Source organism: Pongo pygmaeus, chromosome 19 (genome assembly GCF_028885625.2).
Source record: "Pongo pygmaeus isolate AG05252 chromosome 19, NHGRI_mPonPyg2-v2.0_pri, whole genome shotgun sequence".
In the NCBI taxonomy this organism is placed as follows: Eukaryota; Metazoa; Chordata; class Mammalia; order Primates; family Hominidae; genus Pongo; species Pongo pygmaeus.
The window spans coordinates 86,429,001-86,451,978 of record NC_072392.2 but is presented as its reverse complement, the minus strand read 5'-3'; the positions used below and the strand labels follow the sequence as shown (position 1 = coordinate 86,451,978).

Sequence of the window (22,978 nt, the reverse complement as noted above, 5' to 3'; positions counted from 1 at the left end):
CAAAGCATTCGGTGTTTGAGGCAATTAAAGTTATAAAAACTCACCAAAGATTCACTCCAAATAAATAATTTTTTAACATTTATCTTCTGCAAAACCTTTTAACTCTACTAGAGACACATAAAGTTTCCCAAGAAGTTTCTACTGAACTTTTTATTTACTTATATTTATTATTATTTTTTTTTTGAGATGGAGTTTCGCTCTTGTTGCCCAGGCTGGGGTGCAATGGCACAATCTCAGCTCATTGCAACCTCCGCCTCCCAGGTTCAAGTGATTCTCCTGTCTCACCCTCCCGAGTAGCTAGGATTACAGGTGCCCGCCACCATGCCTGGCTAATTTTGTGTATTTTTACTAGAGATGGGGTTTCACCATGTTGGCCAGGCTGGCTTCAAACTCCTGACCTCAGGTGATCCACCTGCCTCGGCCTCTCAAAGTGCTGGGATTACAGGTGTGAGCCATCGTGTGTGGCCTGAACTTTTTCATGTCTTTTTTTTTGATCATTGAAAGCAGGACAATTTTATTTTATGTTGAGTTTCATACAAACTATTTTAAAGCACCTTAGAAAAAGACTAAATAATTCAAGGGAAGTATTAAGTAATGAATAACAGGAGAGGGAAATAAAAATTAAATAATATAATCAAATGAAGAAGCATATTTTCATCTAAGAATTGAAATAAGAATGAAAGCATCAATGGAATTTAATTATTAATCAAAAACACATGAATGAAATGATATCATGGTAGCCAGAGTAAGCCTATCAAAAGTCATAAAGGCAAATAGTTAAAGACTACACCCAGTTACAGAATCGTTCCAAGAACTATTGTAACCTGTAAGTAAACAGCACAGACTCTACATGCTAGGGGTTGGCAAACTTTTTCTGTAAAGATCCAGGTAGTAAATATTTAAAGTTTTGCAGGCCATGAGGCCTCTGTCTAGTCAACTCTGCCATTGAGGGCCAAAAGCAGCCACAGACAATATATAAATGAATGAACGTGGCAATGTTTCAATGGAATTTTATTTACGGATACTGAAATGTGAATTTCACAAGATTTTCACACAGGAAATATAGTTTTTTTCAATCACATTAAAAACGTTAAAAAACACACACACACACACACACACTATTAGCTCTCAGGCTGAAAAAAAAAAAACAAACAAAAAACAGTGGACTGGATTTGGCCTGTGGACCAGTTTCTAGCCCCTTCACCACACATCTGTAATACTGGCACAGGTCAGTACCACCAGAAGCAAAACTATGAGAACTAATCCTGACCCATGGGAAAGGATTTATTGTGGCCAAAGTAATTCTTAGATCATAACTGCCCCAAAATAGGAAAGATCAAGAAGTTAACACTTTTTTTTTTTTTTTTTTTTTTTGGTGAGACAGAGTCTTGCTCTGTCGCCCAGACTGGAGTGCAGTGGCACAACCTTGGCTCACTGCAACCTCCACCTCCGGAGTTCAAGCAATTCTCCTGCCTCAGCCTCCCAAGTAGCTGGGATTACAGGCATGCACCAACACACCCAGCTAGTTTTTGTATTTTTAGTGGAGACAGGATTTTGCCATGTTGGCCAGGCTGGTCTCGAACTCCTGACCTCAAGTGATCTGCCCACTATGGCCTTCCAAAGTGCTGGGATTACAGGCGTGAGTCACCGTGCCCGACATTATAGCTAACACATTTGTTAATTATGTTTTCTTTTTTTTTTTTTTTTCTGAGATGGAGTTTCACCCTTGTTGCCCAGGCTGGAGTGCAGTGGCGTGATCTCACCTCACTGCAACCTCCACCTCCTGGGTTCAAGTGATTCTCCTTCCTCAGCCTCCCAAGTAGCTGAGATTACAGGCATGTGCCACCACGCCCAGCTAATTTTTGTATTTTTAGTAGAGACGGGGTTTTGCCATCTTGGCCAGGCTGGTCTCGAACTCCTGACCTCAAGTGATCCACCCACCTCGGCCTCCCAAAGTGTTGGGATTACAGGAGTGAGCCACCACACCAGGCTGTTAATTATGTTTTCATTTCTCCTGATTAAAAAGATTCTGCTTTAAGCTTGTTGACTTCAAGAGGCTTCAGTATAAACCTTATGTAGACTTTCTCTCCCCAAAAGTAAAATTATTCTAGTTATAAAAATGAGTTGGGCCGGGCACGGTGGCTCACGCCTGTAATCCCAGCTCTTTGGGAGGCCGAGGCGGGTGGATCACCTGAGGTTGGGAGTTCGAGACCAGCCTGACCAACATGGAAAAACCCCTTCTCTACTAAAAATACAAAATTAGGCAGGCATGGTGGTGCATGCCTATAATTCCAGCTACTTGGGAGGCTGAGGCAGGAGAATCGCTTGAACCCAGGAGGTGGAGGTTGCGGTGAGCCGAGATTGCGCCATTGCACCCCAGCCTGGGCAACAAGAGTGAAACTCCGTCACAAAAAAAAAAAAAAGAGTTAAGATCATGTACTCTTTTAAGACCTATGTATCCGTAACTAACACAAAATGTGTCCAAACTTTTTAACAAAGTTATACATTTTATACTCCAATAACATGTAATGTAGCTTTTGAGCATTTATTTGCCTTTCCCTTTGCTTAATACCTGGTGATAAAACAGAAAATGGATTCTATGTCAGCATTCTTGTGGCGCAGATTCAAATCACCAGGTGGTATTTATTACATTTAGATTTCCATACTCCAATTCAACTATTGTAAACCAGAAATCATCATGATCCTTCAGCTGGGCGTGGTGGCTCACACCTGTAATCCCACCCAGCACTTTGAGAGGCCGAGGCGGGTGGCTCACTTGAGGTCAGGAGTTCGAGACCAGCCCAGCCAACATGGTGAAATCCTGTCTCTACTAAAAATACAAAAATCAGCCGGGCATGTTGGTGCACGCCTGTAATCCCAGCTACTCGGGGGTTGAGGCAGGAGAAGCACTTGAACCTGGGAGGTGGAGGTTGTAGTGAGTCGATATCATGCCACTACACCATAGCCTGGGCGACAGAGCAAGACCCCATCTCAAAAAATAAAAATTAAAAAAAAAAAAAAAATCATGATCCTTATTTTCACAAGTTTGCAAATATGGGGCTCACGAACAGGGAACTAGAGTTTAGAAGCCATTGTCTTTAATTCTTTAAATGGTGGCCAGGTGTGGTGGCTCATCCCTATAATCCCAGCACTTTAGGAAGCCAAGGTGAGTGAATTGCTTGAGCCCAGGAATTCAAGATCAGCCTGGGCCACATGGTGAAACCAAAATTAGCCAGGTGTGGTGGCTCATGTCTGTGGTCCCAGCTACTCAAGAGGCTGAGGTGGGAAGATCACTTGAGCCCAGGGGGCAGAGGTTGCAGTGGGTCCAGATGGCACCACTGCACACAGCCTTGGCAAAGAGTGAGACCCTGTCTCAAAAAAGAAAAATTGTAATGGTTATGCACATTACTTAAAATGACCTATTTAAGGAATTCAGACATGTTACACGCAAAAATGATCACTGCTATAAGTATACATTGCATTGAGTGCTATAAGTATACATTGCATTAGAAAAGAAGCTGCCCTTGTTTTCAGATTTGTGTTTATATTGCGTGTGTTCTAAGTGTGGGCGATCATAGCCTACAGCTGGGCCAGACGCCGTTGCATAAGTAAGGAAACTGGGTCCCCCTAGTGTTCAGTTCTCGTAATGACTCTCTAAAGGTGCAGAACAAGAAAAGTGGCAAGAGAACTTAGAACTTCGCTTTCCATGTAACAACTCACACCCAAATCAAAACTACTTCAATGACTATCCGTTTCCTACAGGGAAAATTAGACGGGAAACCTGATGCCCAGAACATTTCACCAAATATTATTGAGAAAACACATATTGTGGCCATGTATTTGTGTCATTTATATGCCTTTCCAGCAACTCAAGAACAAGCACACTAACTTCCCTAACAACTTATACACCCTAGAATTCAACCAAAACTTTAAGTACCTTCTCTGCACTGGCACCTCCCATTCTTAGTCCCAACTTTGTCCCTGAGCTCCTGATTTATATCTGCCTGCATGGCAGGGCATGGATATAAAACTAGGCATCTTCTACTTAAAGTGTCCTCAGCAGAACTCTGGATCCTCCTCCTCAAACCCACTCCTCCACACATCCAATCGGCTCTCCTTTCTAAATACATCCAGGAGCTGACTGCTTCTGCCAACTACACCAGGACCCTTGATCCAAGCCAATATCATCTTAGCTGGATTATTAGAGTAGTCTTCTAGCTGGCCTGCCTGCTTCCACTCTTGCAACACGCCACCCCACCTTAATTTTCCATACAGCAGCTACAGTAATCCTGTTACAGCACAAGTCTGAAATAAATCCTTAGCAATGGGCCCTGTGTGAACTGCCTGATGGATGCTATTACTTTTCCCTCTGCTCCTGCTACACTAGCCTCACTGGCTCTTTTTTTGGGGGGGTGAGGGGGAGTCTCGCTCTATCGCCCAGGTTGGAGTGCAGTGGTGCAATCTTGGCTCACTGCAACCTCCGCCTCCCAGGCTCAAGCAATTCTCCTGCCTCAGCCTCCCAAGTAGCTGGGACTACAGGCGCATGCCACCACACCCGGCTAATTTTTTGTATTTTTAATAGACACGGAGTTTCACCGTGTTAGCCAGGATGGTTTCGATCTCCTGACATCGTGATCTGCCGGCCTCAGTCTCCCAAAGTGCTGGAAATTCAGGCGTGAGCCACTACACTCAGCCCTTTTTTTGTTTGTTTGTTTGTTTGAGATGGAGTTTTGCTCTTGTCACCCACGCTGGAGTGCAATAGCACAATCTCGCCTCACTGCAACCTCCGCCTCCAGGTTCAAGCAATTCTCCTGCCTGAGCCTCCTGAGTAGCTGAGATTACAGGCACCCGCCACCACACCTGGCTCATTTTCTTTGTATTTTTAGTAGAGATGGGGTTTCGCCATGTTGGCCAGGCTGGTCTCGAACTCCTGACCTAGGTGATCTACCTGCTTCGGCCTCCCAAAGTGCTGGGATTACAGGTGTGAGCCACCACGCCTAGCCTCTCTTACTGTTTCTGGAATTGTTCTTATTGTTGCAAGCTTCAGGCCTTAGCATTTGTGGTTTCCTTTGCTTGGTACTCCCTTCCCTGAGATGTGTATGCAGTGTGACCCTTCAATTTGATCACTTCCAAATGCCACCTCTCTAGGGAGGAATTCCTGTCTATCCTATTCAAAATGGTACTTGTTTCTATCCATTTACTTTGATATTAGGTTATAACAGCATGCACTTTGGGAGGCTAAGGTGGGCAGATTGCTTGAGCCTGGGAGTTTGAGACCAGCCTGGTCAACATGGTAAAATCCCTCTCTACAAAAACTACAAAAATTAGCCAGGCATGGTGGCACGTGCCTGTAGTCCCAGCTACGTGGGAAGCTGAGGTGGGAGGACCACTTGAGCCCAGTAGGCAGAGGATATAGTGAGCCAAGATCACACCACTGCACTCTAGCCTGGGTGACAGGTCAAGACTCTGTCTCAAAAAAATAAATAAAATAAAATAAAATAAAATAAAGCATCTGTTTACTCCTTGACTCCCTGTCTCATCCACTAGTGTATTAGGGTAGGAGTTCTTTGTTCACTGCTATATTCCCAAGGCTTTGAGCAGGGCCTGGCACCCAGTAGGCGGTGCTCCATGAATATTGTTGAATGAAAAAATACATCAACGAATGAATGAGTTATAGACTTTTTTCCCTTTAGTTACACAAGAGAAAAAAATGATATCTATTGACAGTTACAGCTCAAGAGAGTCTGTGCTGCTATGAAACAGCTGAATAACCATAGGACACTGAAAGCACTGTGCTGAGAACCCACCGGTTCAGCATCTGAGGATGGATGGGTCTCAGAGTGCCCAGCAGTAGTGTACTATATAGGTGAGTAAGTTGTAAAGAAAAAACTGAGCCATGAGCAGACACTAAAGAAAACAGTAGGATGAAATCAATACTGGGTTAAGTATGGCAGTCTGTGAGTCTTAACATACTGCCTCAATAGATTTTGTTTCAACTATTTTCCAGTAGACTTTTTTTTTTCATAATGCTTTCTTTTAATGCCTCAACTAGTCGCAAGAGCTTTACTAAATATTGCAACTCTTGGCCAGGCATGGTGGCTCACATCAGTAATCCCAGCACTTTGGGAGGCCAAGGCAGGTAGATTGCTTGAGCTCAGGAGTTCCAGACCAGCCTCACAATGTGGAAAAAAACCCATCTCTAAAAAATAAAAATAAAAATAAATACACTGGGCATGGTGGTGCACACCTGTAATCCCAGCTACTTGGGAGGCTGAGGTGGGAGGATCACTGGAGCCCGGGAGGTGGAGGCTCCAGTGAGCCGTGATCATGCCACTGCATTCTAGCCTGGGCAACAGAGTGAGACCCTATTTCAAAAATAAATAAATATTGCACCTCTGTTTTTTGGTACTAAGGCAGAAGTACATAGACTGATTTCTCCAACTTTGAGCAACCCCAGATGACTCTACTTGAACAGAAAAGAAATTGACAGTTTAATCGTGTATAATCCCTCATAAACAATCTGGGGGAAAAATGGTTAGGTTCTGGTTGGTGATATTGTACTTCAATTAGGTCATTTAGCACAGTGAAAACAACAAATAACTCAACATTAGGGAGACTTGGGATCTGATCCCATTTTTGCCATTGGTTAAACAACAAGCAAGTTTACTGCTGCAGGCTTGTGTCCTCATGCATGAAATGGACATAATCTCCACATTATTAATGCTTCATGACTCTACTTTCCAAAAATGGAAATGCATTTGAAGACACTATCAGGCTCTTGAAAATGAAGAGGGGAGGGTAAAAAACAAGCTGCAACAGAGAACAGTATCAAGCTTTTAAAGAAACAAGTTAATACCAAAGCCAGAGGCCTTTACAGTGTCTACACACACCTTTTCAGCTTGAATGTCAGCACTGGCTGTACTGACAGAAGATTTACATGACCTTTTCCTGAAATAAGCCTTCCTCTCCTAGTAACTCAATATCACGGGTACATTTTTCCAGGTACACTAGAGTTGGGTACTGCTCTAGAGCTGCACTGTCCAATACAATAGACACAAGCCACATGGGGCTGTTGAGCACTTGAAAATGTGGCCAGTTGGAAGTAAGACGTACTGCAAGTGTAACATACACACAGGAATTTGAAGACGGTACAAAAAAAGGATATAAAACATTCAGCATTGATATTGATTGAAATAATATTTTGGATGCATTGGATTAAACAGAATATACTATTGAAATTAACTCCACCTGCTTCTTTATGCATTTGCTAATATGACTACTAGAAACATTAAGCTTACATAGGTGGCTTGTATTATATTTTTATCGGACGGTGCCACTCTAGATATCAGAATCTAGAAAGTGACTGAGATTCAAACTCTTCAATGAAGCACTTTTTAAATGCTCTACTCGAGAGGTGATTCCACTCACTGCTCTGCTGCCGTCGCGGTCCTGACTTTCCAAGGCTGTGCCCAGAGCGCGGCACACGTGGCTCTCCCACAGGCAGGCCTGCACGGCAGGCAGCAGTGGAGGAGGTTACCCTGGGTCGCTGACGCCAGGGGAAGCCAAGCGACCGACCCCACACTTCTGAGCCCCGCCGGGGAAGTCCCCGGGCGCGGAAACAGATGGTGCGCCGGCGTTTCGCAGCTGCTGGGCCCGCCAGCCTGGGCGCAGTCGGGGACAGCGACGCGCTTCCTGCCCGGGAAGGGCCCGAGCGCAGGGCCGGCTATAGCGGTCCCGCAGCTGCCTGCTTCGATTTTAGCACTGCTGCTCCCAAGAGGGAGCAACGCGGCCCTCTGTCCCTCGTAGGGCTTGAAATGTAAATTATTCATATCAGGAGAATGTGTGTTTCAAAAAGCAAGCTGAACAAGAACCGACCGGTAGTCCTCCCCAAATTCTTCTAATTAACCCTCACCATTAGAAGTCTGAGGCCTGAAAAATCTCTTGACCGGAGAGATACTAACTCCACAGGTGACCAGCATCAGGATCTATGACATAAATGAAAAACATTCCAAATTCACTGATTTCTAAGAGTATTTAGACAGTAGAAAATTATTAATCTTCTTTATTAGCTCAATACTTTGTTCAGCCAGCATTTGCAGAGCAAAATCTGCTTGGATTTATTTAGTGAAAATTATCTTTTAAAACTACAAAAATTTAACCATAGTACATAAAATTTAGTTGCAGTAGGCATATTATATTTTTAAGCTGAACCCTAAGAAATTATCCAAAAATATATAGTTATACACAGCACTTATGATTGCTGAACAAATGCATCATATAAAATTTATGTTTAGTTCAATTTTTAGCAAGAGTGAACGGTTTCTTAGATGATTTTTCTCCTGGTCTCATAGTGCAGAGTAGACACAAATGGACCTTATTTATTCAACTAGGCAAATCTTAGTTCAAAAGAGTTTGTGACAAAGGCTGACCTACAGGACTAAAACCGTGCTTGCCTTGTAGGAAAATTAAAAAAAAAAAAAATGTAATCGAATGGACAATAATTTTTTAAGTACATTATTCAAGGAGAATCCATAAAACACCATGCTCCATCAGTCTCTTTTTGCTAATAGAATGACCAAGTGTTCTCTCCAATTAATTTTAACAGCAAACCGCCATTTCCTAAAATGACTTAAATGGGTTCAATCAAACAGAATGAATCCAAGGGAAACCACTGACTCAGATATAAAATGTGCCTTACATCATACTCCATACATCAAAGACTATACTTTCAGGGATCATTTCTATAGTTACATCATATTGCATACATCAAACAATGAAGAATCTAGGTTTCAAATTACAAATACATATATACCTTTAAGTCTTACCCTCAAGGTAAGATAGGAAAGTGGGAAATGCTGTCTGCTCACTGGTATTCCATAAAATATTCACTGTAATTTCTAGATTCCCAAGATACATCTATCTAGCAGAGGTGGTTTGTCAAGTCTGAGGTTTTCCACCTGTCCACCCCCGTAGCAATGGGGCTGATGTTCACACTCTGCAGGCCCTCATCAGCATTCATGGCACCCTGACAGATAACCCCATTAAACTCTCTCCCTGACTCAAGTAAACACTTCACAATGTAATGTGAGAAGGACATTATTACTGAAATAAACCTGAAAGCCGCTCTAAATCTATAGAAAAAGTGCAACACTCACAAATATAAATACCATTACACACTATTTGTAAGATCCCTCATAAATGACTATGTTATAGCTGAGACCTGCAACAGAACTCCCACCACCAAATGTTGTGGTAGTGTAAGGACCATTGTTATTTTCACTTGCAAATATTCCTGAGAGGTATTTTAAGCTGCTAAAAACTGATACAAGCTGTTCATTCTTTCAGGGATAAGGTGACAACCAGCAAGAGAAAAAAACGAGGTAATGCACTCGAGAGAGTAAGGAAGGCTCTCGGAAAAGGAGGGCTGTGGTGAAGATCAGAGCCCACTGACATCCAAAAATGTGACTTGGCTGGGCCTAACAGAGAGGAGCAGCTCTTCTAAAAACAAAATCACCCCCTGGAAATTATGTTGGTTGGTTCCTTGGGGCATCTACAGTTCTTTTTCAAGTTATTTACTTGCTCGTTACCGCCAGTCCCAGCTTTCTTGGGAGACCTAAACATATTTGGGGAATGGAAATAATGTGCTTGCTGCCACAGACCAGGCCAGTAAGATGAGAAGATAAAGAGTTTCTAGAGTTTTTATTATTCAAAATGAGTTTCATTTCAATTCAGGTACTTGAAAGAAGGTTCTAGTCTGTTACTTTGACACAGCACAAGATCAGTAGTTTATTCCAATGAAGTATTCCACTCAAATGAAAGCATAACATGCAAGTAGTGATTTATTTCAATCACTCCTATTTGAAGGTCCTTATTTTTGGAGAACAGCCAGGCATTTTATTATCCACTCTTTCCATTCCTTAAAGGCTTCCACGGGTTTCGGTAAATTCCCATTATCCTCACAACTGTGTTCTGGAGTTGCTCCAGGTGTGTCAGAAGATTCATCATCAATCCACCTCACCAGTGCCTGGAAAAGCATGAAAGATGTGCATTTCAACAAACCACAGCAAAATACTATCAGGCAAGGGAGAAGCATTGGCTTCTAGATCATAGGGTGATATATTACCCCATGAAGATGCTGCATTTGATAGTGATGGTGTGAATATGAAATAATGCTTATGATATACTGAGTGAAATGGCACATACCAAATACACACAGAATTACAAATGATGTCAAAAGTACGCACTGAAAAAAGATGAAAAAGAAATACACTCATTCTTACACTTTACTAGCATGATAGGATATCATTTTTTCTCAACTTGCTGAATATTCCACAAGGCATTGTATTAATTTGACATGCACGTATATACATATATAAGTGTCCACACAGGCATGGGTAGACATATGTATGTGAAAACACGTGTGTAGACATTTCTGTGCAGTCACCTGAATGCACAGTCATAGCCATGAGTAGACACATGAATGTATATTGATGTTTGTGGGCAAGTGTGGGCACACACACACACACGCGTACTGAGATTAGGTACTTTCCTTCTGCCTTTTTAAAGAAAATCATTTTTTTCCTCCTAATGAACATCATACCTCTGTCCCATATTTGGAAAGGTAAATCCTGTCCACACACTTATAGGGTTTAAAAAATGAACTCTGCCACACATATCAATACTTACTCTGTTCTGCAAAGTCAAGCTCTCTTGCCCTAAATGGAAGAGAAGCAAAGAAACTTCTTCCACTATTTCTCATTGAACTGTAAGCATAAATCACTCAAAGGCAAGCTGAAGTTTTTAAGAAGGGCATTTCTTCACGTTTTTAAACCACGGCTTCCTGCTTATCTTTACACTAATTTCCTCTGATAAATTATAACTCCAGAGAAGGATATAATAGAAACGTCAGTTTGCTACTCAGATAACCACTTCCCCCTCTTTAGACTGTCCACCCCCCAACTTACTTTGTATCTTTCTACAGTGCTGAAGCCAATAGCACACTGCAACTTGCGCAAACAGATAGGGCAAAGGTTTAGAGGGCGCCGGTCAGCTTCTTCCAAGTGGTTGGAGCCTTGCATGAGGCATGCAAGCCACTGGCAGTGTCGCAGTCCAAATATGTGTCCGATCTCATGGGTTAAAGTCTGCAAGACAATCTCAGTTGAGGCTTTATAAGACCACCATCACATTAAGCTACATATCTCTTCTTTTTCTTGCTTTTCCAAGAAACACAGGAATCAACTCCCTTACCATTATCACCAAAACTTCACCCTGTCCAGACCTTCAAAGACTTAATAATCCCTCATTTTCCCAAATGTCTTACTGCCTTTCTTGCTATAGACTTCCTCAACCTCAACATCGCTGACATGTTGGACCGATAATACCAGGTTGTGGGAGGCTGTCCTGTGCATTGTGCGATGCTTTGCAGCATCCCTGGCTCTACCCACTAGATGCCAACAGAACTCCCTCCCTGATCGTGAAAATCAAAAATGTCTCCAGACGTTGCTAATATTCCCTGGATGGCAAAATCACCCCTGGCTGAGAACCCTTGATCTACACTAGGGTACTCGTTGTAATTCTGATTCTGGGGCTCTTCCCCTAGAGATGCTGATTTCAGTAGGACTGGGAGAAAGGGGGCTTGATCTGCATGCTAATGAGAACATCAAGTGGCAATGACACAGGGGGCCCACGGAACACACTGTGAGAATGTAGTTCTCAGAGGTGTAACTGTCAAACCCCAACAAATAGTACAGGTAAAAGCAGAATTTCTCTAGCTGAAGGAAAAGCCCATCTCTCTGGCTATGGAGAAAGGGGAGATAGGCTTTCCACAAAACCGAGTTGGGGATATCAGGAACTGCCAGGACAACTACAGTCGAGGGTAGCCTGGAGACCAGGGCAGGAAGGCCCAGGCTCCCAGAGAGGCCAGAGCAGAGGTTCTCCAAAGGCCTGGGGAAAACAGCTTTGCCCAATGACCACAGTAGCTTGAAAAAGTAGGTTACCCACTCACACCAGAATTCAGGAATTACACTAATAGCACATGGGTACAGCCAAGGCTGTAACTAGTAGTACAGAAAAACTGGCACTGATATTGTAAATTTCAATACGAAGGTATCCATTTAAATTGTTTTACTGATCATTTCAGTCAAGCACTATGCACCAAAATTATACAAATGATACAAACTCATTTATAATATTACCTTAAGGACTGACAATATACAGTTTACGGAACACTCTTTTAAAGAATCGTCCTGTCGGATTTTTTTAATAACTTACCTTACAGGATCGAAGTAGTAAAACACTAGTTATTTCTGGAATATAATAGTTGTCGAAAATTGAATAGTCACTTGAAGATGTTTTCTTGAGCTTCTTCACTTTGCCTTCGTAGCGCATGCTATAAAAATCACTGCCATACCTGGCAAAGCTGAATATCCCCACACCTACAAAAAGAGGACAAGCAGCGACAGAATGAGAGTAAGGTCCCTGAGCAAAGACCAAAGAAAGAAGAGCCTGCTGGCCCATCTGGCCAGTGAGTGCACCTCTGTGTCACTGTGTCCACACCATCTGATACACTTATGGTTTGCCACCAAAAAGGAAGACTTTTGCCCCAGATTTCCCTATCAAAATCTTTTGCTGCTATCCACTTTGCCTTGCCTTGTAAAACTTAATGGACTTGAGGTCAAATGCTTGGGAAACTGAAGTTTCAGAGAGTCTTTTCCCACAAAAGAAGTCTTTTACTGAAAGTAGCAAGTACTCCAAATCAAGTACTCAAAAAGGAATCATAAAAAATAACCACATGGGTTGGGCGTGGTGGCTCACGCTTGTAATCCTAGGACTTTGGGAGGCCGAGGCAGGTGGATCACCTGATGTCAGAAGTTCAAGACCAGCCTGGCTAACATGGTGAAACCCTGTCTCTACAAAAATTAGCCAGGCATGATAATAGGTGCCTGTAATCCCAGCTACTAGGGAGGCTGAGGCGGGAGAATGGCTTGAACCCATGAGGCGGAGTTGCAGTGAGCCGAGATCGCACCATTGCACTCCAGCCTGACGACAAGAGTGATACTCGGTCTCAAAAAAAAAAAAAATCACATGAACAATAGGCAGTCATGATTTCACTCTTTAAGGACACACTAAAACAGATCTGTTACACGTGTGTCTAGAGGGGTTGCTGGCCTTCCCTCACGCAGCAGTGACTGAGGACAACTGCCCTGATGTCTTGAAGCCCATGCTTTAAATCACGGCTTTAGACAGAATAACCTCTTCCCCTGCCCCACCCCCACCCCCTTTTTAAAGAGCAGCTCAACTCTATTATGTCACTGGTGTCTGGTGACCAGAATAAATACACTTGTAACTGACTTCCTGTGTTACATTTAGAGTTATATCAACCATCTCTGCAAGCACAGAGAACATGGTTTGCTACATAACTCACCCTACAGAGTACTGCTTCATAATTCGACTAGTTTACATCATCACTTTTATTTATGTCTCTCAGTTTTTATTTTAAAGTAATACATTTTTAAAGAAAATAAACCCACAGTAGATTTGTCCAATCTAATTTGATTCAAAAACAACTTCCTCACCTCCCTTTACCCAGAAAGTGTAGACTGATATTCGAAAATTAAGGAAAGATAGCATTCTGGAAATTAAGAGCGCACTAAATCTATTCCTGTATCACAAGTAACCCCTGCTGGCCAATCAAGTGTGAGCATATTTCACTACAGTAATACTTCCAGCAAGGACATTTCCTTCTTCCAATAATCCTACAAATAGATTATTTTCTTTTGTAGTCAATGCGTCTCACTTTAAAAATATCAATATTTGTAAACTCAGAGAAAAGACCACTGTGTTAAGATATTGTCACTGTCTAATCCTGCTACTTGCCTATGTAAATCTTTCATGTCATGTAATATTTAAGAAACTTACCAAAAAAAGAATTAAAGTAAATACAGTTTGGGGAAATGTTTCCTGACCTCCTCAAATACGTAAGATAAATTAGCTAGCAATATCTAGATACATGAACATATGCTTTGAAAATTATTTTTTTAGCTGGGTGTGATGACTCACACCTGTGATCAAAGCACTTTGGGAGGCTGAGGCGGGAGGATCGCTTGAGCCCAGGACTTCAAGATGAGCTTGAGCAACACAGGGAGATCCCATCTCGCCAAAAAAAATCCCATCTTGCCAAAAATAAAATAAAATAAAATAGCCGGGTGTGGTAGTCCTGTTGTCCCAGCTACTCGGGAGGCTGAGGCAGGATGATCCCTTCAGCCCAGGAGGTTGAGGTTGCAGTGAGCCATGATCACACCACTGCACTCCAGCCTGGGTGACAGAGGGAGACCCTGTCTCGAAAGAAAAATAAAAGGCAGATAGAATTATTTTTCAATGTTTCCATCTCTATCAGGTTAGTAATAAGAGAGAAAACTTATGATAAAAAGCTACCTCACACCACCAAAATCAGTAAGAAAGTAGTGATCCTCGTCTCCAAGAGTGCATGTTGGTAGGGCCATGGGGGGCCACAAGAAACCTCACATAAATGGAGAATAAAGAATAAAGGAGTAAGTGGGAAGAGGCTCTATAGCCCTACAGCCCCCACCTCTAGTAGAAACACTTGTCCCACAAAGCTTACGACCCCACCTAATCCACCCCACAAATCCTAGGCTAATGTAACATCCAGACAGACCATAAACTCTCAGGATAGTCCCTGTACTTACTCCCCATCCCCAGAACACTAATGAACCACTCCCTTTAGGGGGCCTTTTCCCTTTCAAGTCTGTCTTGGATTCTTGGGATGAAGTTAGAGAAGTAAGAACAAAAATGAAGGGGAGGGGAGAAGTAGAGAGATGACAAAAAAAAAAAAAAAGGTTAAAAATATGACCGGTTTCCAAAACCTTTCCCATCCCCAATATTACCATGCAGAGTTCCTAATAAGTCAAGGTTTATTACATATCTCAAATCAAAGATGGACATTTTGACTCTTTAAATTAAAAAACAAATGTCATAGGATGAGAAAGAAGCAACACTTAGTCTATGGCTATTCTATCTGTGCAAGATGACTATGAAAAGAATTGAAAAACAATTAGTTAGATTTTCACATCCATTAATAATAGCTCAAACTGTAATTGGTTTAATTCACCTTACTACTGAATTACTGACATTTACTAGCTGTTATGCTGAATGCCTATATATGTGCCAGGTCTATATATACATTTTTTTTTTTTTGAGGCACGGTCTCACTTTATTGCCCAGGCTGGAGTGCAGTGGCACGATCATGGCTCACTGCAGCCTCAACCTCCTGGGCTCAAGCAATCCTCTCACCTCAGCCTCCTGAGTAGCTAGGACTACAGCTATGTGCCACCATGCCCAGCTAATTTAGGTTTTTACATTTTTATTTTTTTGTAGACATGTGGTCTCACTATGTTGTCCAGGCTTATCCACACTTTTTATGTACAGGCACTTTTATGTAAATTATCTCCAAATGACTCCATGATGTGGGTATTGTTACCTTTAAGGTCCTGTAGGTAGTGAGTGGCCAACCAGAACCTAGATTATCACAATCTACCAACAGCACGCTTCCCATTATGGCATAATGTCTCAACTGAAAATACTATACAGTTTTAAATATCAGTATGATTCTTGGTTGGAATTTTTTCCCTCTTTTAACATCTTCAAATATTCTCAAGCTGAAGAAGCGTCTAACAACAATGCCAAAAAAGGAATACCATCTGTCAAAGAAGCCTGTCCAAAGACAAAATTCCACGAGTCTCTTGGATAAAGATCAATCATTGTTATTCCCACAACACAAAAGGCATCTTCAGGTTTCTTCTTTTTCAAGAACTTCAGGATGTCCCCTATTTAAAAAGAAATACGTAAATGTATGAGTGTATATTATCTACATATACTGAGTTCAAACTGCAAAGTCGTGTAATTCACCTGCATGAATTTGTAGGTTGTGTGTGTTCTCATTGACTCTAAAGGAACATCTTGTTGCAGAAACAGGAACTGGTTCTAGGAGTTTTACTCTCAAGCCATAGAAATATGCTTTACAGTAGCCCGTGAGCCATTTAATATATTCTTCACTGATAATTCTGGTGTTTCCTAGAGAGCCTATAATATGGAAGAACATTTAAAAACAGACTTTAAGATGATTATTCAGTGTTTACCCAGTCTATGAGTAAGAAGATTCAAATTAGAAACAAAACCAATTCTAAATTTTCAATAACCTTTATCATTCATTGGTGTTGCTATGAATTAAAAAGAAACAAAATGTTATCTTTTAAGTCAGTTTGGCTACAAAACTTGTACCACCTCAATGAATATCAAAAACGATCCTAAAACGGCCCATCTGAATCAGACCATAGCCTGGACTATTCCTGACAACAGCGCCATTGCAAAACCGAACCAAAACCAGCACATTACCAGTATTTACCAATGGACTGTATATAAATGCTGCGTTTGTTTGGAGAGGGTGTCTTTCTGTAAGGATCACTGAAGAACTGTTCAAAGTCTTGGGGAGCCTCAGGGTGGGAGGTGATCCAATCTGATGGAGAATGCAAGGTAATGGGTCCAAAGAGATCACTGGCTGGCTGGAAGGCTTCATTCATTAAACGTTGTTCCCCAGCATCTAATTTCTCATACTGTGACACAAGCACTGGGTTCTTTGAGATGAGAGCTGTTTTTAGTGTCTGTTCGGAGTGCTGTATTATCTGCATCTAACAAAAAAACGCAAGTAGTCAAATATAAAAATACATATCCACATTGGGGACTTTACCTATCCTCTATAATTCAGCTCTGATTTCTCCCTAGAGTGAAATGACTGATTGCTAATGCTTTAGAGTGGTCACACTTAGAGTGGTTTCCTCATGTCCAATCAATTTCTTGGGGATCTAAGAAATTAAAAAGACAATCATGAAATCCATTCCTCCATCTCATATGTAACCTGCTTCCATTACAAAAACTAGTGGTGGCCAGGTGTGGTGGCTCATGCCTGTAATTTCAGCACTTTGGGATAGGGAGGATTGCTTGAGGCCAGGAGTTTGAGAACAGCTCAGGCAACATGGTGAGACCCTGTCTCTACAAAAAATTTAAAAATTCCCTGGGCATAGTGGTGCACATCTGTGGTCCTAGCTACCAGGGAGGCTGAGACAGGAGGATCACTTGAGCCCAGGAGCTTGAGGCTGCAGTGAGCCATGACTGTGCCACTGCACGCCAGCCTGGGCAAGAGTCCAAAACAAACAAAAAAACCTCATGGTGACCACAGAAGCAGGACCTCACACCCAACTTCCTTCTTTTGGGGAATAATATTGGCCTGGCACAGTGGCTCACGCTTATAATCCCAGCACTTTGGGAGGCCAAGGCAGAAGGATTACTTGAGCCTAGGAGTCTGAAATCAGCTTCAACATCATGGCAAAACCCCATATCTACAAAAAAATTAGCCGGATGTGGTGGTGTGCACTTGTAGTCCCAGCTATCTGGCAGGCTAAGGTGGGAGGATCATCTGAGCCCAGGAGGTCGAGGCTGCAGTGGGCCGTGATCGTGCCACTGCACTCCAGCCTGGGCAATAGAGACTCTGTCTCAAAAAATAGTATTATGAATTAACTCATTAGTGCCACATGAAAAATACTCATCGTTTCTAATGTAACTCAAAGATCTTCAACATCAAATAAAAACAAAACTAACGTAAGCCCTATCATTTCTGCAATCTAACTGCAGGCTGAGAAACTACAGCTTAGCCACTGAAGTTTACGGCCTCAAAGTCACGTCACATTAGGGAAGACATCAGATGACTAATCAAAAGCCAGCCTCACAATGACAGGTTTCTTCCATTCACATCGTGTTCCTATATAGAGCTTTCATCCTTCCTCTTGAATGGGTCCGATGTTCCACGACAAGGCTTTTTGAATTAAGGAAAAAGTTGAACATCTCTGTCTGGATCATCTTTGTCATATTTTCTAATTATCTAGATTTTGCCAGTTTAATGATAGACGATTGATAAGAAAACTTAAGCTAATATCTGTTCTGATTGAACCTATAAATTCTGGGGTTGAAGAGGCTGGCTAAAATTCCAGATCAAATGTCTCTGTACTCAAAAGCTCTGATATGAGCACAGGCTCATCCTCACTCCTACACAACTGGGCTGAAATCTGACTTCTACAGGACAAAATATAAAACAAGATGTACCTTCCTGTAGTCTACCTACCTTGATTAGGAAGGAAGGCTCCCATGGAAGCTTTTATCTTACAAGGATGGACATGTCTGGGCCTGGCTGGAAGAAAGTTGTGGAGTGTGCCTTCATCTTAATATTAAAAAGGCAGTGTGAAAGGTCAGGAGGCCTCCTCTTGCCTCCCAAACCTAATCTAGGGAAGCTGCGGGAGAAGATGGGCAGGGGGCGCAGAATTCGGTCACTGCAGTGGACTGGAAGCCTAGGATGCTTTGGTCCCAAAACCAGAACATCACCGGCAAATGGGGAGGAGCTGGCCACCCTGGCTGGTTGCCTATAGCAACTCGCACTGTGGGCTCTGGTCCGTGAAGACACAACCCAGTCTCCGGCTGGGAGTGGAGTGGGGGTTCCCCAGGGACACTCGCTTCGCCTCTTCTTCCCCAGGGGCCTCGGGAAAGGCCTCCCTGGCTCCCTAGAGGCACCGCCCACGCGGACCCCGCGGCTTCCGCCACGTCCGCCCCTCCTACATCCTCATCCCGCTCCACCGACCGCGACTGGCCCCCGCCTCTACGACCCGGCTACCCTGCCTAGGGGCCCCGGCCCAGCTCTGACAGCACCCCGGAACCGCCCTGACTCGACAGGCTTCGACACCACCCACCCGCGGCAGCCCTCACGCGCGTGCGCACCGCGTCCCTTCGCACTACGCCACGCCTCGCCCACTGGCGCCACGCCCCTCACGCCATGCGCCGCGCCGCTCCGTCGTGCACGCCCTGTGGGCCCCGCCCAACTCACGACCCGCCCATGCCACGCCCCTGAGCGCGCCGCCGCCTGGGCAGGCGCAGAGCTGGAGTTCGGCGGCCGCGACCCGCGTCTTCCAGAATAGAGGGTAGCGAGGGGAGTATAAGCCCTAGCTGTCTGCCCCCGCAGTCGCCGGTTCCCCGCCTGCCGTCGCGGGGGCTCCGCGGCCCGGTTCTCGAGAGCCACAGACGCGCCCGCGTCGCTGGGGTCTCCCATGTGGGAACGTCCTCGGCAGGCCGCGGGTTTGAGAGGCATCCCCGGCGTGACGAATGCAACCGGCGTGGCCCCAAATGAGTCGGCGGCCGCCGCAGGTTGACGTAGAGCTGCAGCGTTCCCCGGGGCCGTCACCCTCAGCACTTTCCCTTCTTTATTTGTTGGGGGCCGCGGGGGCTGGAACCCAGACGCGCAAGTGTGGGGCGCGTCCTCGTGGCGTCCCTGGCGCTCCGAGGCCAAAACCCGGATGCCGAGGGGAGGCCGTGAGCTCGGAAAGGCACCGCGGGGCCGGCATTAGGGTTGAGCTAGCTCTGTGGCCTCTGGTGGGACTTTCGGTCTCTCTGGGCCTCACCATTCTCTTTCTTTTTCTTGCTTTCTTTTTTATTTCTTTTTGTTGCTTTTTTTTTTTTTTTTTTGGAGATGGAGTCTTGCTCTGTTGTCCAGGCTGGAGTGCAGTGGGACAATCTCGGCTCAGTGCAACTTTTGCCTCCTGGGTTCAAGCGATTTTCCCGCTTCAGCCTCCCCAGTAGCTGGAACTACAGGTGCCCGCTATCACGTCCGGCTAATTTTTGTTATTTTTAATAGAGATGGGGTTTCACCATGTTGGCCAGGCTGGTCTCGAACTCCTGACCTCAAGTGATCCGCCCGCCTTGGCCTCCCAAAGTGCTGGGATTACAGGCGTGGGCTACCGCGCCCGGCTTTTTTTTTTCTTTTTTTTTTAATACAGGTTTTCACCCTGTTACCCAGGCTGGTCTCGAACTGAGCTCAGGTGATCCACCCCCTCCTCGGTCTCCCACAGTGCTGGAATTACAGGCGTGAGCCACGGCGCCCGGTCTGTTATTTTGAAGTCAAGCCATTTTACCGTCTTCTGGATTTTCTTCATCTTAATTCTCCTTCCCAGTCTCCAGGAAAGACAGGCACGTTTTCTTGATGACTTCAGCACTTGTAACCCCTTGTTGGCTCTCCTTAGAGGACATTAACTCTGTTTGAACCTTTCAACTTCGAGGATCTCTTTAGCCCTTCCTTATTTGTTCACCCTCCTGGATCATGAAATCTCCAAATTTGTCCTTTGAACCCAGTGCCCATATCCACCCTCACCTGAACCCATTCTTGAATAAAATGCATTCCTACTATGACTTCCCAAAGTTTGAAGTTGAGAATACTGATGCGCTTCAATGCTTCAATGCTTCAATGCTTGAGAAGTCGTGGGCTTTCTTCCATGTGCCTTTTGACTGGGCGCCTATCTCCCAACAGCCTGAGGTGGTGTAGCATAGGGGCGAAGGTGGTCTGTGCTTGAATCCCAAAACCCTCACTTACTAGCGTGGGACCTGTGCCAGTTACTTGACCTCTTTTGTAAAATGGAGACAATTACAGCACATCCTTTTTTATTATTATTACTTGACACGAAGTCTCGCTCTGTCGCCCAGGCTGGAGTGCAGTAGTGCGATCTCGGCTCAATGCAACCTCTGCTTCCTGGGTTCAAGCGATTCTCGTGCCTCAGTCTACAGAGTAGCTGGGACTACAGGCACGCACCACCACGCCCGCCTCATTTTTTTTTTTGAGACAGAGTCTCGCTCTGTCGCCCAGGCTGGAGTACAGTGGCGCTATCTCGGCTCACTGCAAGCTCCGCCTCCTGGGTTCACGCCGTTCTGCCTCAGCCTCCCAAGTAGCTGGGACTACAGGCACCCGCCACCACGCCCAGCTAATTTTTTTTTTTTTTTTTTTTGTATTTTTAGTAGAGACAGGGTTTCATCGTGTTAGCCAATTTTTGTATTTTTAGTAGAGACGGGGTTTCACCATGTTGGCCAGGCTGGTCTTGAACTCCGGACCTCAGGTGATCCACCTACCTTGGCCTCCCAAAGTGCAGGGATTACAGGCGTGAGCCACCGTGCCCCATCTACAGCACATCTTAACAGAATTTTAGGGATCAAATCAGTTCCTTTGGATATGGTGCCTGTTTTTGACTTAACAGCTGTCTTCTGACATCCTGAGTGGCTTCTTTAGCTTAGTTGTCACCTCTTCTGTAGCCTCATCCTGCCTCATGACAAAACTTCTGCCTGTGCATTGCCTTGTGTGTACATAATAATACTGCGGTCGTCCTTGTCACAATGATTGTAACCTATTTCTTACATGTCACCCTTACTCAACTGCGAGATGCTTGAGGGTAAAGACTCTCATACGAGGTATCTGAAGCATAAAAGGTATTCACTAGATTTTCAGTCAGTTTTTTGGTATTCACTAAAAAGAACTTCATTTTGCATTTAAACTGTTTAAATTTCTGAATCATGAACTTTGTACTTGCTCACAAATTTTAGGATAGCATATTTATGCATGGTCTAATATTTATTTTCTTAAATAACTGACCAGGCATGGTGTCTCATGCCTATGATCCCAGCACTTTGGGAGGCTAAGACAGGAGAAAGGAGAATCACTTGAGCCTAGGAGTTCCAGACCAGCCTGGTCAACATAGGGAAACCCCATCTCTAAAAAAAAAGAAAAAAAAAAAAAGCCAGGTGTAGTGACACATGCCTGTAGTCTCAGCTACTTGGGAGGCTGAGGTGGGAGGATGGGTTGAGCCTGGGAGATCGAGGCTTCAGTGAGCCGTGATTCACAGCACTTCAGCCTGGGCAGCAGAGTGAGACCCTATTCAAAAAAATAAACAGACAAACACCTTAGTGCTTCGGGGAGGGGGGGGGGGTTAGGTTTTTTTTTTATTAGAAGAAAAAGACGCTTTCTCTTACTAAGGTATTTTTGCCTGTTAACTAATATGCAGTTGCAGAATGAGCCATAGGCTGTCGGCATTTCAAAAAGCACTACAAGTTCTGATATTTAGAAATGAGTATATATGCCAGTGGCCCAAGGTTGGAAAGAAAGTTGGTAACAACATTAGAAGGTGGCAGAAGGCAGGAAAGAAATGTAACATATATGGCAGATGAAGAGTTTTAAAACAGCTTTTACATATCAACATGGAAAAACACCATGACATAAAAATGAGCAAAAAATATGAACCATATAATCCGAATGGTCCATTAACATCCATGTGTTCAACTTTACTGAACACATGAATGAAGTAAAATGAAAACCACTCTAATAATTTTTTCTTACCTGCTAATTTGGCCAAACTGTTTATTTTGAAATAATTTCTAGCTAAAAGAAAAGTGGCAAAAATAGTATAAAGAATCCCTACATTCTCTTCACCCAGATTCCCCAGTACTTAACATTTTACCTCATTTCTTTATCATTCTCATCCTTTTTGTGTCTTTATCTCTGTCTCTATATGTAAATACACATTGTTTTCCTGAACCATTTGAGAGTAAATTGCAGGCTGGGCGAGGTGGCTCATGCCTGTAATCCCAGCATTTTGGGAAGCTGAGGTGGGTTGATCACTTGAGGTCAGGAGTTTGAGAGCAGCCAGGGCAAAACGGTGAAACCCTGTCTCTACTAAATATACAAAAATTAGTGGGGCATGGCGTTGCATGCCTGTAATCCCAGCTACTTGGGAGGCTGAGGCAGGAGAATTGCTTGAACCCAGGAGGCGGAGGTTGCAGTGAGCTGAGATCACATCACTGCACTCCAGCCTGGGCAACAGAGCAAGACTGTCTCCAAAAAAAAGTAAATTGTAGACATGATGCCCTGCACTCCAAAATACTTCAGAGTATATTTCCAAAAATCAAGCACAGTTTCATAAGTAGTCACAGTACAACCAAAACATGAGTCCGTACTGACATTTCCAATACCAGTCCAGCCTGACACCACAGAGTTCATTCATTCTAGCCTTCCATTTTTCCATATGTATGATGTCCTTCACCAGTAGAG

General features: G+C 43.8%; 2 protein-coding genes across 9 annotated transcripts in view; both read right to left on the bottom strand.

Annotated features, from left to right (window-relative positions):
• ARSG (arylsulfatase G) overlaps positions 1 to 7,715 on the bottom strand; it is a 150,878-nt gene extending 143,163 nt beyond the window's left edge. The window contains exon 1 of one of the 2 annotated variants that reach the window (XM_054459564.2): positions 7,429 to 7,715. The gene's annotated coding sequence lies outside the window, so the exon portion shown is untranslated. Of the gene's footprint in view, positions 1 to 7,298; positions 7,314 to 7,428 lie in introns of those variants that run through there. The other variant, XM_063656510.1, reaches the window with a different exon arrangement.
• A 1,967-nt stretch (positions 7,716 to 9,682) lies between these two features.
• AMZ2 (archaelysin family metallopeptidase 2) overlaps positions 9,683 to 22,978 on the bottom strand; it is a 51,512-nt gene continuing 38,216 nt past the window's right edge. The window contains exons 1-8 of one of the 7 annotated variants that reach the window (XM_054459650.2): positions 18,810 to 21,182; positions 18,191 to 18,286; positions 16,421 to 16,703; positions 15,925 to 16,098; positions 15,714 to 15,842; positions 12,271 to 12,434; positions 10,965 to 11,141; positions 9,683 to 10,024 (exon numbers count right to left, since the gene is read on the bottom strand). In XM_054459650.2, coding sequence (XP_054315625.1) covers positions 9,869 to 10,024; positions 10,965 to 11,141; positions 12,271 to 12,434; positions 15,714 to 15,842; positions 15,925 to 16,098; positions 16,421 to 16,703 — 1,083 coding nt within the window. In that variant the 5' untranslated portion in view covers positions 18,191 to 18,286; positions 18,810 to 21,182 and the 3' untranslated portion in view covers positions 9,683 to 9,868. The other 6 variants (XM_054459651.2, XM_054459652.2, XM_054459648.2 and 3 more) reach the window with 6 other exon arrangements.